Here is a 13,351-nt window from a genome sequence, read left to right as displayed (position 1 = left end):
ACCGACCCAGGATTTATAGGGGCCGGGGAAGGAGGGACGGGAAGAAAAGCAGGTGCTGCGGCGCTATCGAGCGGCCTTGGCCTCTTCCAGGACACACACGGCCCCGGGGAGGGGGGCTGGAAAAGCCCAGGTGTTCCCCGAGTCTCCCGAATCCCAGGGGGATGATGCTCCTGCATCTTCCTCCTCTGCGCATATTGGGCACTGTTGTCACGAGTTTCTCCCGGTCTCGCCCCCCAGGGACGCCCCGGTCGCAGCTCATGGTCATCCCCCCACGCTCCAAGAGTTTTATGTGACATATGAACAGATGGGGAAATGGGGGTGAACGCAGGGCAAGAGCTTCACCCCTCCATAAACCCCCCCCAGGACAGGCGGCACCGGGGCTGGATGGGACCTACATGGGGCACTTTGAGGTTAAATGGAACAACGAGATGGTTTGTATTAAAAAACCTGATTTCTGGCCAAAAGTTTTGTGTCCCCCCCTCGTTAAAAAGAAATGGAGGGTGTTGAAGTTTTTGCTCCGTTCCTGGAACGGTCAATGGAAAACGGCGCTGGCGATAGCGGGGTTATTGCTTCACCCGCTTTGGAAGGAAAATACGGAAAGAACAACACCCACCTGCTGCATTTCTGCTCTTATCTCCAAGGAAAACAAGATTTCGTGGGGTAAATGGTCCCTAAATAACCCGGTTTCATCAGCGCAGAGGGGACACGGGGCAGCGAAACCCCCACCCCAATTCAAACCACCGGAGTCTGCCACCTGATGCAAAAGGGGCTTCAAATCCACGTGGGGGCGGCCGAAGGGAGGGAATTAAATGAGATGAGGGGGGTGGAGGCTGGAGGAAGCTGAGACGGGACGTGCATAAAATAAATCATCTCTTTATTGGAGGTGGTGTATCTAAAGACAGGTTCTCCCGCTGCCGGGGGGGGTTTCACCCCACGGTGAATCCAACAGCGAGGAAAGCGGCAGCTGCTCGGGGAAGCCGGGAGGGAGACGGGGCCTCGGTGGGAGGACGCGGGGGCTGGGACCCCCCCCCCCCCCCGCAGCTCCGCACCCGCGGGACCCCCGAGGAAATCAGCGTCATCATTAAAAACAGTCAACCTAACTCCCCGTCCCAAGGCAAGCCTGGTACCCAAGGCAAGCCTGGTACCCAAGGCAAGCCTGGTACCCAAGGCAAACAGCCCCGCTGCTCTGTCCTGGCCGCACAGAACACCCCAGAACGTCCGGTGTGAGCTGCCGAGGCTCTGGCTGGGGGGGATGGACGAGCGGCAGCGGGTACCGCGGCGCCGGGTACCGCGGAGCATCCTCCGGCATCCCCACGACATCCCGGGCTCCGGGCGGCCCACCGGCTCAGCTCGGGCGTCCAAAGGCACAGCGCTGAGGTCAAGGCAACCATGAAATGCAGCATGTTTAAGGCTTCCGCTTCTTCGATTCGAAAGAAAAGAGCGAGTTTGTGCGGAGCGCGGTTTCCCGAGCGCGGTGGGGCGGCCGGGGGCTCTGCCCCCGCTCAGGTGAAGGCCCAGAGCTGGTGGGGGTCGGCGGGGTCACACGGCACCAGCGCCGGGTGCTTCCCCCGCGCCGACAGGCACGTGCCGGACGCCGGGTTCTTGATCAGCCGGTCCTGCCGAGAAACAGAGACTGGAGCTGTTTAAAAGGCACTGAGACGAGGTTCTCAGGACACGGGGTAGTGCTGGAGCTGGGCTACGGCTGGACTCCATGGTCTCTTCCAACCAAAATTATTCTATGATTCTATTCTAAGTTGTGCCAGGGGTGGAAATTTGGGGTGAGTTGTTCCCCAAAGGGCATTGAACAGGCTGCCCAGGGCAGTGCTGGGGTCACCGTCCCTGGGGGATGAACAGACGAGGGTCTCGGGGACATTTTAGTGACAGTGTTGGGTGAATGGTTGGGCTTGATGATCCCGAGGGGTTTTTCCACCCGAAACGGTGATTCCGCGGCCTCACCTGCGCCAGGTCCCACTCCTCGCTGCCCGGCACCTGTCCCGGCTTCCCCCGGTACTGACACTCGCCCAGCTCGGCCGCCCCCGCGCCCGCCCGCAGGCAAAGCTCCTTCCCGATGTTGTGCCGCAGCTCCCGCTGGCTCGTGTACTCAAAATACTGCGGGGGAGAGCGGGAGGGGGCGTCAGGACCCGAACCCCCCCAGAGTCACCCCAGGGACAACCGGGGGCTGGGGGTGGTACCACCTGGTTGCCCCCCATCCCGTGGCAGGGGTACATGATCAGCGGTTTCCCACCGTGGTTGTTCTCCCCGACGTCCAGGCAGCTCTTGGTGCCGTCGTTTTTTATCTGCAAAGGGGGAAAGAGGGGCAGGGGGTGAGCGGGGACCCACCGCGGGTCCCGGCTTCGCAGGGCGCTTGGTTATCGTAACCATCGCTGTACCAAGGCGGCCGCGGTGCCAGGCGCGGCACCCAAGACCCTTGTCCTTCCCGGACCCACGGGACGCCCGGCGCCAACACCCAGCCCACCGAGGCAAAGGTGGAACCGCCCGCCACAGGGCTTTCAGGAAACAAAAAGCAAATCAAAGCCTGGATTAAAGCCGGAATTAAAGCCTGGACGCAATCCAGCACCTGGCCCTTGCCGCATCCAGCGGCCGCTGCCCCAGCGCCCCAGCCCAGGGGGTCCGACTCCGACCCCAAAACCTGGCTTGGAAAATAAGGAGGTGATTTTGGCAGCCCCATCCATGGGACGGAGCCGGTACCAGCCGGGCTTCCCCAGCCCCCCACCCATCCCAGGGCAAACATGGTGCTCAAGGAAGTTTTCAGCTCTTCCACCCGATTTAACCCAGCGCCGCGTCCCGCGGGTCCCCCACCCCAAACCAGCTCTGCCGGATTCCAGCTCTTGCACCATCACCCAGAGACCAAACCTGCCCTGCAGCTGGTGACAGGCACGGTGACAGGCACGGTGACAGGCACAGCCGCACCAAAACCCTCTGGTTCGCGTGTTTGAGCACAAAGCCCCCAAACCCAACATTTTGGGGAGCACCTCTCGCCCAGGCCCGAGCGCAGCGGAGGCTCCGGCACCCCCGCACTCACCGCTCCGTAAAACGCGGGGGTGAGGTCGGGGACGAACATCTCGGGGTAGACGGTCTGGAGGTACCAGCTGAAGTTCTTGCAGCCGAGCTGCTCGCGCAGCCTGCGCCGCTCTGTAATGTCACCATACGTCTTCTATCGGCAAAGGCACGTGAGAAAATTAAACCGACCTCGGAAGCCAGCAGGGGAAACACAGCAACAAAACCCTCCCCGCTTTGTCACCGGTTGTCACCGCGTGGCCAGAGGTGGGGGGGGGCTTGCAAGACGCCCCCGGTCCCTGGTAGGGACCCACAGGGACTGGCTGCCCATCCATAGGGATGGGACTTTTTGGCACCACAGCACAAGGGTTTGGGGTTGGAAATAAAATTTGTATATCAAAAAGTAAAGGGGAAGAGTGAAAGGGGGCAAGGGGGGGGAAGGGGGCAAGGGGGCCAAAAGAGGGGAAGGGGGCAAGGGGGCCAAAAGAGGGGAAGGGGGCAAGGGGGCCAAAAGAGGGGAAGGGGGCAAGGGGGCAAGGTGGGGGGAAAGGAAGGGTGCATGAGGGGCCCAGGCCGAGCCCCCTCCTCCCTTTGCCGCGGCCGGTACCTCTCTGGCCATCTGCGCGGCCTGCTGGTTGCGCCGGTAGAAGATGTGCTTGTAGGCGTCCATCCAGACCTCGGCCAGGCGCACCAGGTTGCGCGAGATCACCTGCGTGCCCTTGGGGAAGCTGTGGGGGCTCTTGGAGCGGAACACGTGTCCCACCACGGAGCAGGGGACGATCTCCACCTGCCCCCCGCACTGCCACACCTGCCGGAGCCGCACGTGAGCCGCGGCCGCCACCCCCGCGCACCGAGCGTCCCGGGGACCCCCGTCCTCACCCTGAAGGACATCTCCACGTTCTCGCCCCCCCAGATCTCCATCTGGTCGTCGTAGGAGCCGATGTGCTGGAAGTAGGACCTGGAGATGGCGAAGAGGCCGCCGGCGAAGGTCGGGGACCTGCGTGGAGTGAGGATTGAGGTCAAAACAGGGGTAAAAATCTAAACAGAAGCAGAAATCTGAGTCTGGGGACGCCGCGGTGGGTCTGCGGCCCCATGTGTCCCTGCCCCAGGTGTGGTGGCTGCGGGGACAGAGACCGGGGTGACACCGGCAGCCTCGGCTCAAAGCCAAAAGGGGATCTGGTTACCAAAAACCTATCGCGGAAATGAAGGGGGGAGATTAGAGCCTGGCGTCCCTCCCTCTGCCTCCCCTAATCTTTCCCATCTGAGCTTCAGACGAGGCTGGAACAGAAACTCGCTTTTATTCAAATAAAAACCTAATAATAACTGAAACAGAAGGATGGACCGAGCTGCCGCGTCCCCGCCGCGGGGACACGAGACACCAGCGGCAGCCAAAGCGCCGCTCAAAGGGACCTTTATGGGGCCGGGGACGTCTCCCGGGTGACCTGTGCACAAAGGGGACGCGATGGGGCCGGCGCCAGGGCCGGTGTCCGGTGTCCCCGGCGGGGGCGCTTGGCTCAGCGCGGGGCGCCGACAGAACCGCGGCGAGAAAACCCGCACGGGCTTCTCTGCGGGAGAATAAGGAGTGAAAACAGGGGGTTGGGTGAAGGTTGGTCCCCAGGGGACACTTGTGTTGCGGGGATCCGAGAGCCAGAAGATACAGAAGATACAAGGCAGCAATTAAAGCCTTAACGAGGGAGCTTGTGGGAGCGCGGGGACAGCTGGAGGCAATTCCAGGGTGTATTTGCAGGTCTGTTATGAGTCCATGTTCACCAAACCCCCGTGGTTTCGCCTCCCAGCTCTTTGCCGCCCCGGTCCTGCTTCTCTGAGCGCCCTCAGTGAGTTCTCATTGAATCACAGAACCGTTTGGGGTGCAAAAGCCCCTCAAGATTGTTGATCCCACTGCTCACCCAACCCCATCACTAAAATGTCCCCGAGACCCTCGTCTGTTCACCCCCCAGGGACGGTGACCCCAGCACTGCCCTGGGCAGCCTGTTCAATGCCCTTTGGGGCAGAAATCACCCCAAATTTCCACCCTCAGCCTCCCCGGGTGCAACTTGAGGCCGTTTCCTCTCGTCCTGTCGCTTGGGAGCGTAACCCGACCCCTCTCGCTCCATCCTCCTTCACATCACTGCAGAGCACGAGAAGCTCCGACCTCGGCACTGCTAGAGCTCCTCCAACCCTTGGACCATCCCACCAGCTCCAAACGGCAAAAGCCGCCCCCACGACGACTCACTTGATGGGGAAGGTCTCGTCCTTCCGCCGCTGCCTCTCCCGCGCCGGGACGAGCTCCCAGCCGAAGGTCAAGCTCCAGTCGAAGTTGCCCCGGCTGTGCTGCTTCCCGTTCTGCACGGGCCTGGAGAACTCGAAGGTGTTGAGGTCGATGGTGGCGATGTCGGGGCTGACGACGGCCGTGGGCTCCTCGGCGATGCGGGACAGGAGCGGCTCCAGCCAGCCGTGGAAACACTCGCCTGCGGCGCGGGAAGGGTCGGCGTGGGAAGGGGACCATGTGGCCCACCAGGGACACCCGGGGGTGGGGGGACTCACAGTGGGCGTCCAGGAAGGTGAGGACGTCGCCGGTGGCCACACTGGCCCCCAGCAGCCGCGCTGTGATCAGCCCTTTGCGCTCCCGCTGCCGCACCACACGCACGATCTGCAGCTGCTCCACGTAGCGGTCCAGCTCCTCCTTCAGGTACTCTGGGGGGAAGGCAAACGGCTCTGTCAGGTGTCCCCGTGTCTCCCCAGCCCGCCCTGCCCCTCAGACCCGGCACCTGAGCCGCCTGTCCCCAAAATCCAAGTGGTTTTGGACAAAGAAAGTAGGTTTGGCACAGAAGCCGGTCGCCCAGCCTGGCTCATCCCCCATCAACGAGGCATTAGAGGGACGATGGGGTGAGAAGGTCTCACGCCCTGTGGCTAAAGTGTCACCTCACGCCCTGTGGCTAAAGTGTCACCCGACCGAGCGGATGAGCTGTCACCAAGGGGAGGGACAGGGGACAAGCTGACAGCCCAGGAAACTGTTTTCTCTCCTGCCTTGGCAGACGCGGCCAAGCAAGAGCCAGGAATGACCAAGCGGGAGTTGGAACATCCAGAGTCCCATCCCCAGGGCTCAGGAGCATCCGTGTCCCCACCACAGCGGGGGACGAGCTCTGGGTGACACATCCCTGCCCTGTCCCAGGCTCCTGCTCCTCGGATGCCATGGGCGGAAAGGGAGCGTTTATCTCCATAGCGAGGGCAAAGTCCGCTCCTCCCCAGCGCCCCGATGCTGAACCACCTGGTTAATTTGCTCTGGGTGTAGCTAACGAGGATCGCGGCCGGCGGGTGAGCTGCCTGCGGGATGCGGGAGGAGCACCTGGCTTCTCTCCAGGGCTGAGTTAACAGGGGAATCCCCGCGGGCGCTCCCGGGTGGATGGGAACAGCGGGGAGGGGACGGCGCGTGCATCCTGGGCTGCTCGGGGACTCGGCACGAGCTGCTTCCCCTCCGAGCGCTCAGAACCGCTGCTCCCGGGATGGAATGATGCTCTGCCCCCCTCTGTGTCCCTCTGGCTCCTGCATCCTGCTGGTTCCTGCATCTGCCATGGGTCCCGCATCCCATTACAGCTCCTGCATCCTTCCACAGACCTCTCCAGCTCCCACATCCTTCCTGCTCCTGCATCCTGCCATGGATCAATCTGGTTCCTGCATCCCATTACAGCTCCTGCATCCTTCCACAGACCTCTCCAGCTCCCACATCCCTCCTGCATCCTACCACGGATCAATCTGGTTCCTGCATCCCACCATGGGTCCTGCATCCCACTAGGGCTCCTGCATCCCTCCAGCTCTCGCATCCCATTACAGCTCCCGCATCCCTCCATGGAGCCTGCATCCCTGCACAGATCCCACACCACTCTTGCATCCTGCCCCCCTCTCTCATCCTGCACCCCTCCATGGATCTTGCACCCCTGCACGGGTCCCGCATCCCACCGGGTCCCCACCGTCGGTGCTGGCGTCGTCGACCAGGATGACCTCGCGGACCAGCAGCGCCGGCGAGGAGTGCAGCACGCTGTACACCGTGCGCAGCAGCGTGGACCACGCTTCGTTGTGGAAGACGATGACGACGCTGGTGGTGGGCAGGGGGGGGCAGCGCTTGAACTTCTGGTCGATGCACCTGCGAGGGAGAGCGGCAGCGGGGTGAGCTGAGGGGGCACGGCGGAGACAAAGCGCCCCCGCCCCGCGCCAGGAGAGCGGCCCCGGCTCCTCGCCGCTTTCATTTCATTCATTTCTCCCCCTCACTGGTCAAGTGAATCACATTCCGGCCCCAATGTCCCCCCATTGTGATCGCTACACCTGCTAAGCACGGATAATTGCCTGGCGGCACAGGGGGCCGGTTTCCACCCCAGGGTTGGGTTTCTACCCCTGTTTAAGCCTTTTTTCTACCCAAAATCCCCCCCGAGCAGGCTGGGGCTGGGGGGCCGTGCTTTAATCCGCGCCCGGCGAGGAAAGCCTGCGCTCTGCGGTTCTGCCCGCGCCCCCCGCCCCGCGGCGGCTCAGCCGGTTCCGCTCGGCTGCGAAAGAAAAGGTCCCATTACCGGAGCGGTCGGAATAAAAGAGGGGGGGAAAGCGGGGGACACGCGGAGCCACCCGGCCGAGAGCGGGGACGCGGGGACACAAAGAGCCACCGCGGCTCTTACCCAGCGCCGCGGAAAACCGGCCCCGGGGAGAAAATCACAATGCATGTGAAAAATCATTTAAATAAATGAAAAAGAGTGGGGGGGGAAAGAGGGACATGGGGGGGGAGGGGCAAAAGAGGGGCACGGGGGGGGGGCAAAATAGATATATGTAAAATTAAATGATATATGTAAAAATAAATAGATGTATGTAATAAATAAATAGATGTAGAAAGAAATAAACATGTTTTTCCAGCTCTCCCTCGGTTCAATCCCCGCCGGCCCTCGGTGACGTCCCACTCCCGACCCCCTTCCACCCCCCTTCAGCTCCCAGCCCGTCCCGGAGGAAGCCCCGGGGGTCGCTCACTCGGGGGGGCGGCTGTCGGGCCCCAGCGCGCGCTGCAGCGAGATGCGGTCGCTGGCGAAGGCGTTGAAGCAGTGCTTCTCGTAGCCCCGCTCCTTCTCCCGCGTCTCCTCCGCCGTCCAGCGCTCCTTCCTGAAGGCTTTGCCGTCGGCGCCGGGGCCGCCGGGGTCCTGGGGGGGCCTCTCGAGCAGCGGCCGCAGCTCGGCCGCCGTGTAGACGCCGGGGAGGCAGGAGCGGGTGCCGGGGGGGGCAGCGTCCTGCGGGGCGGGCGCTCGGATCTGCAGCTTGGGCATGGAGTCGCGCAGGTTGTGCACGGCGCCCAGCATCATGTCCAGGACCTGGCCCCTCCCCTGCACCATGTTCTTCAGCCACGGCTCCTCGCCCGGGTCCTTGTTCCCCGCGTCCTTCTGCAGGATGAAGAGGAAGATGACGAAGAGGGCGCCCGCCAACGCCACCTTCAAGGGGCTGGAGCGTCTCCGGAAAAACCTCATTTTCTGTGCTTTTTTCTGTGCTTTTTTGGTTTTTCCGACAGGTGTCTCAGGGCCGCGGGGCCTCGGGGTGTTTCATGATGATCCGCTCCGCTCCGCCAACCTGGGCAAAAGGAGAAACACCCGCAGGTTAATCCACAGACAGGAGGCACTTCGGGTGCATCCCCTGGATATCAAGATAATATTAATTATACAGTCATATAAAATTAATTATACAGGGTGTTGCAAAAAGATGGACCCAATTTGAAATCACCAAAGATATAATGATATAAAGATACAGTGACTTCGAATTGCGCCCAACTCTTCGAAACACCCCGTATGTCAACACATAGTCCCTTCCCCACTACGGCGCAAACGAGACGGCTGCGATCCCCCCCAGCCCGAAAACCCACGCTGAAAACCACAAAAACCGGGAAAAAGTGAGGATTGAAAAACACCGCGAGACGTGCTGGTGTGGTCACCACGGCCAGGGCGCATCCACCGCGGCCAGGGCGCATCCACCGCGGCCAGGGCGCATCCACCGCGGCCAAGCCAGAAACAAAGCTGCTCAAATCTGCAGAACTATTTCTGGCTGCGCAGCAAAAGCCTTTTCCCAGGTGTTCATACCCAGGATGGAGCCCGCGTGAGAGACCCCGCGTGCGAGACCCCGCGTGCGAGACCCCGCGGCGCTTCGGGCTGAACCGGAGCGGCGGACCCGGCGCCCGGAGCTCAGCAGCGGCTGCAAAGCCAGCGCCGAAGCTCCCGCGGTCGCTCTTTGTGAGCCGACAAGCTCCACGGGAGCCATTCACTGGCATCTCCTCCTCCTCCTTTAGTTCTTTACTGATTTTTTTCCTCCCTTTTCTTTGCATTGCCGTGGCAATGGGCACCTGCCAGCAACTTCAAGGGCGAGGAAGCTCCGGGTCGGGAGGAGGAGGCCCGAGCGTCCCCAGGGTCAGCGCTTTCACTCAAAGCCGGACCACGCTCCACTGCCAAGGGCGCCCAAGCCGTGGCGGGACCGGGCGGGAAGAAGCAGAATTAAGGCAGAAAGTTAAATAAATCCGCCCCAATTTCTGCTCGGATCCAAGCGAAGATGCTCCCACCCCGCTGGTGGGGCTGAGACCCGAGGGATTCGTCGCACAGCACAAGCTGTGCAACGAGTGACCAGTTTTGGGGAGGAAAAGCCCATTTCCAGCGTTGCTGCGTCTCTCTGAGAGTCTCTTTCTTGCCACATTGTGGTGACCACACTAATGAAGCGCGCTCGTTAGCCATGTGATGCTAACGAACCCCAGAGCGGCACCTGTGTGCTCGCAGAGAACATGGGGGTTGTGCAGAGCAGCGCAGCTGCAGCTCCCGGGGGGTCCCACCCCGACCCCCCCCCAGAAAACACAAAAAGCAAACCAAACCTCCCCAAAAAAGCCCCAAAAGCGCCAGGTGGGTGCTGCAGCACGAGGTGCCAGCGCGTTCGTGCTCTCAACCGCCAGACCTGAACGTGTGGGGTCACCCCATGGAACCGGCCCCCAAAACCCACCTTGGGATGGGGATCACAGTATCGCAGTATGTTTGGGATTGGAAGGGACCTCAAAAGATCATCTAGTCCAATCCCGGGAAAACCGACACCAACATCAGCCGTGGGGCCTTTGGGGTCGGAAGAGGGAAAAAAGGGATTTTTGGTGGGAATTTGGCGGCAGCCGGAGCTTCCCCCGCAGCACGGGAGGGAGAAATCGCGGGGAGAGGTGGAAATGAAAGCAAAGCCAATCAACCCCCCCAGGTGACGCCGCGAGCGGACGGGGTGGCTGACGTGGCCATGCGCTCCACGTGGCAACGCGTCGGTGGCCACGACTGCGACGGCGTCCGGGGCTGCGGAGAGCCAACAAGAGCGGGAAAGGGGGTGCGGCCCCGCACCCCCAACCCTGCGCCCCCCGGGATGAGGGAAACGCCGCGCTCGGTGCAGAGGAACAGTCGGTCAGCCCCGGGCACCTCGCAGAGCCCGCGGTCGGGACGCAGTGATGCGGGGGTGTGAAGGGGAGGTGGGCGCTGCCCGGCGCACAGGGGGCGTCCCACGGGGCTCCCCCCACCGAGTCCCCCCGACCCTGTTTGCCCCGGGTGACTCTGTCCCGGGACCCCCGGTCACTTCCCCGGGGGGAGCTCCGCACCGGGAACCCCCGCAGCCCGTTCCCTCGGGGGTGCTGCGCACCAGGAACCCCCGGAACCCCGTTCCCTGGCGGGGGCGGTTCCGCATCGGAACCCCGGCAGCTGTTCCTCCACACCGCGACCACCCGAATCCCCTTCGCGCTGGACGGGGCGTCCACACCAGGACCCCCCCGACCCACCTCTCCACCGGTGCAGCGGGGGCTCCGCACCGAGACCCCCTACACCGTGTTCACCGAGGGCGGCTCCGCACCGGCACCTCTCGGACCCTTTTCCCGGGGGCGGGGGCTCCGGAACGGCGCGTTTCCTGGTCCGCTCGGGCCGTGCAGCGGGACGGAGCCCCGGGCCCGCCCTCCCCGTGCCGCCGGTACCGTCCCGCCGGGGCGGGGCCGCCGCCACCTGCGCCGCCCCGGGTACAGGTGCACACGGGGCGGTGCCGCGGTCCTAGCGCCGCCCGCCGGGGCGGAGACACACGGAGCGGGAGCGGCGCCGCGGTCCTAGCGCCGCCCGCCGTAAACGCCGCGGGTTCCCGGGGGTAACGGCGGCCCGGTACCGGGGCACCGGCGGGGACGGGGGGTCTATAGGGGACGTATGGGCTAAGCACGGGGGGTGCCGTGAGTGGCGGGGCCTATGGTGGCTATAGGGACCTGATAGCGAGGGCAGAGCGGGTGACGGGGCCTGCAGTAGCCACAAGGGCCTGGCGCTGGGGTTGCTGGGATGCACAGGAACCTATAGGTGCTATAAAGACCACAAGGGCCTGGCGGTGGGGCTGCCGGAAGCCACAGGGGCCTATAGAGACCATAGGGGCATGACCTCAGGTGTGCTGGGACCAGTAAAGGCCTGGCACGGGGTGCTGCCGGGAGCTATAGGTCGTATAGCGCCCACCCGCACGATGCGAACACCTTTCTGCCCGCGCTCCTTCCGTAGTCCACACCACTTTTGTTATTATTCTTATTTATTAATTATTCCGCGGGCGCTCTGGGACCTCCTGAGCTTCCCAGCGGTTGACCGGGACTTTATTTACCATGGTTTTTACCAAGATGCAATAATCACTAGTAATATATTTTTTGTGCCGACACAGGAACTTGCTCATTATTCCCATCCCTCCGTGTCATCCCCTGTCCCCCGGATCTCCCCATCACCCTGCAGATTGCGCCGCGCCCCCGATGTGCAGCCCCGACGGCGAGCGCCCCGATTCGCGGCTCCTCGGCACCGCGGCTGGCGCTAGATGGTGGTGTCTTCATGAGGCTTCGGGCTCCGCACAGCGCTAAACCCCCTGGAAAAGCCGGGTGATGCGAAAGAGCCGCTCGGAGCCGCTCCAGGGACAATGTGACAGGTCCGAGCCCTTCGGCAGAGGGTTCCGCCAAAGCCCCCGCGCACCCCAGGAGACGCTGCCATCGAGACGATGGGGAAAACCCCCGAATCCTAGAGGAGGGTTTTAGTCACCCAGCTGCGGATTCTCCCTCGGTTCCCGCACTGCACGGAGGATTTGGGGAATTTGACCCGAGACAGGGCGAGTATTCATTTGGATTATTGGGATATCAGCTTGAACATTAGCTGCCTCACGGGGGATAAGTCGGGCAGGGCTCTGGGGCACCGCACGCGCATAAACACCCAGCGGCCTCCGCATCGAAGCACTGAAGAAAGGTGGGGGGAAACCGAGGCACAGAAAAGGCCCCTGCATGGCGCAGAGAGCAGCCGGCACTCACCCGCCCTTCTGAATTGCCTCCCGTGCTTTTCAGAGCTAAATTTAAGCCCAGGTTTGCGCCGCGCCTGCCCGCCCTTCACCGCCGCTGTTTCCTGCCTGCAGAGGTTTCGCTCTTAGCACAAAACCGTCGGGGAAATTCCCTGCCCCGGCGTTTGCTGCTGCCGAGCGTTTGGCCGCGCCGTGCCCAGCCCGGTGGCCGCGGGCAGGAGGGTGCCCGGCCGGAGTAAGTGGGAACCGGAGCTCGTTGAGCTTGGCGAGGCTCACGCTGCGCCGCGTCGCGGGGGCCGGGGCGGGCTGAGCCTCGGAGCGCCTGTAACCAGCCCCTTCCCGCAGCGCGGGTCCTGCCCCCGCCAGCCCCCGCGTCCCGTTTCCTACGGGTTTTTTTTCCTCAGATCGCTTCTTTTCATTGCCATTTGCAAAATACTGTTCAGGTTACGCAGGAGATTAAAAAATCCCCCGGTGCGCCGTCCTGCTGGTGTCACCAAAGCGATTTGGGGGAATGGAGAAGCGGTTAATGACTGAAAAACCAGCGGGGATTGCACAAAATCAATACGGGCGACAGCTCCAAATCACAGGCTTCTAAATAATTAATTGGCATAGTTATATATAACCCTCAGACAAAACATATCCTCTTAATCTTTAATTTGATATATTAGCCGCTTTGGAGGGTGCAAAATGTTTAGCCGTGTTTTTTCAGGGATCAGTGGGACCCGAACAGCCGAAAACAAGACGTTGTTACCGGCACGGTGTGTGCGTGAGGAGCGGCGGTACCTGCCCTGGGAGCGGACCTCACCGTGTCCCTGCGGCTCTCCTGGCTCCGGGCGCGTCTCCGCCGGGCCGGTTGGGGTTTCTGCCCGTCGCGCCGCCCCGAGCGCCGGCGGAGGTTCCTCCAGACCCACCAGCCGAGCCGCTAATTACAGAGCCCCGAGCTCCAATTCGCGGCGCCGAGCGGCGGCGAACCTGGAAAATATGACAGGAAGCAAAGCCGATTTGCATATTTATGCTA

General features: G+C 62.6%; 1 protein-coding gene across 4 annotated transcripts; it reads right to left on the bottom strand.

Moving 5' to 3' along the window:
• Window positions 1-857: 857 nt before the first annotated feature.
• GALNT6 (polypeptide N-acetylgalactosaminyltransferase 6) lies at window positions 858-13,303 on the bottom strand. Of its 4 annotated transcripts, none has more exons than XM_065043449.1 (11): window positions 13,139-13,303; window positions 8,026-8,613; window positions 6,987-7,159; window positions 5,563-5,712; window positions 5,252-5,486; window positions 3,898-4,015; window positions 3,626-3,826; window positions 3,044-3,175; window positions 2,196-2,297; window positions 1,957-2,109; window positions 858-1,616 (listed from the first exon to the last, which is right to left on the bottom strand). In XM_065043449.1, the coding sequence occupies exons 2-11, from the start codon at window positions 8,511-8,513 to the stop codon at window positions 1,503-1,505; spliced, it is 1,866 nt and encodes a 621-aa protein (XP_064899521.1). In that variant the 5' UTR covers window positions 8,514-8,613; window positions 13,139-13,303; the 3' UTR covers window positions 858-1,502. The 4 variants fall into 4 exon arrangements, with proteins under 4 accessions (XP_064899521.1, XP_064899522.1, XP_064899520.1 ...); XM_065043450.1 differs by having other exon boundaries at window positions 13,117-13,255; XM_065043448.1 differs by lacking the exon at window positions 13,139-13,303 and adding an exon at window positions 10,820-11,051.
• Window positions 13,304-13,351: the final 48 nt, after the last annotated feature.

The sequence above is a fragment of the Columba livia genome, chromosome 29 (assembly GCF_036013475.1).
Source record: "Columba livia isolate bColLiv1 breed racing homer chromosome 29, bColLiv1.pat.W.v2, whole genome shotgun sequence".
NCBI lineage: Eukaryota > Metazoa > Chordata > Aves > Columbiformes > Columbidae > Columba > Columba livia.
The sequence above is the reverse complement of the archived record's forward strand: the minus strand, read 5'-3'. Positions and strand labels throughout refer to the sequence as shown.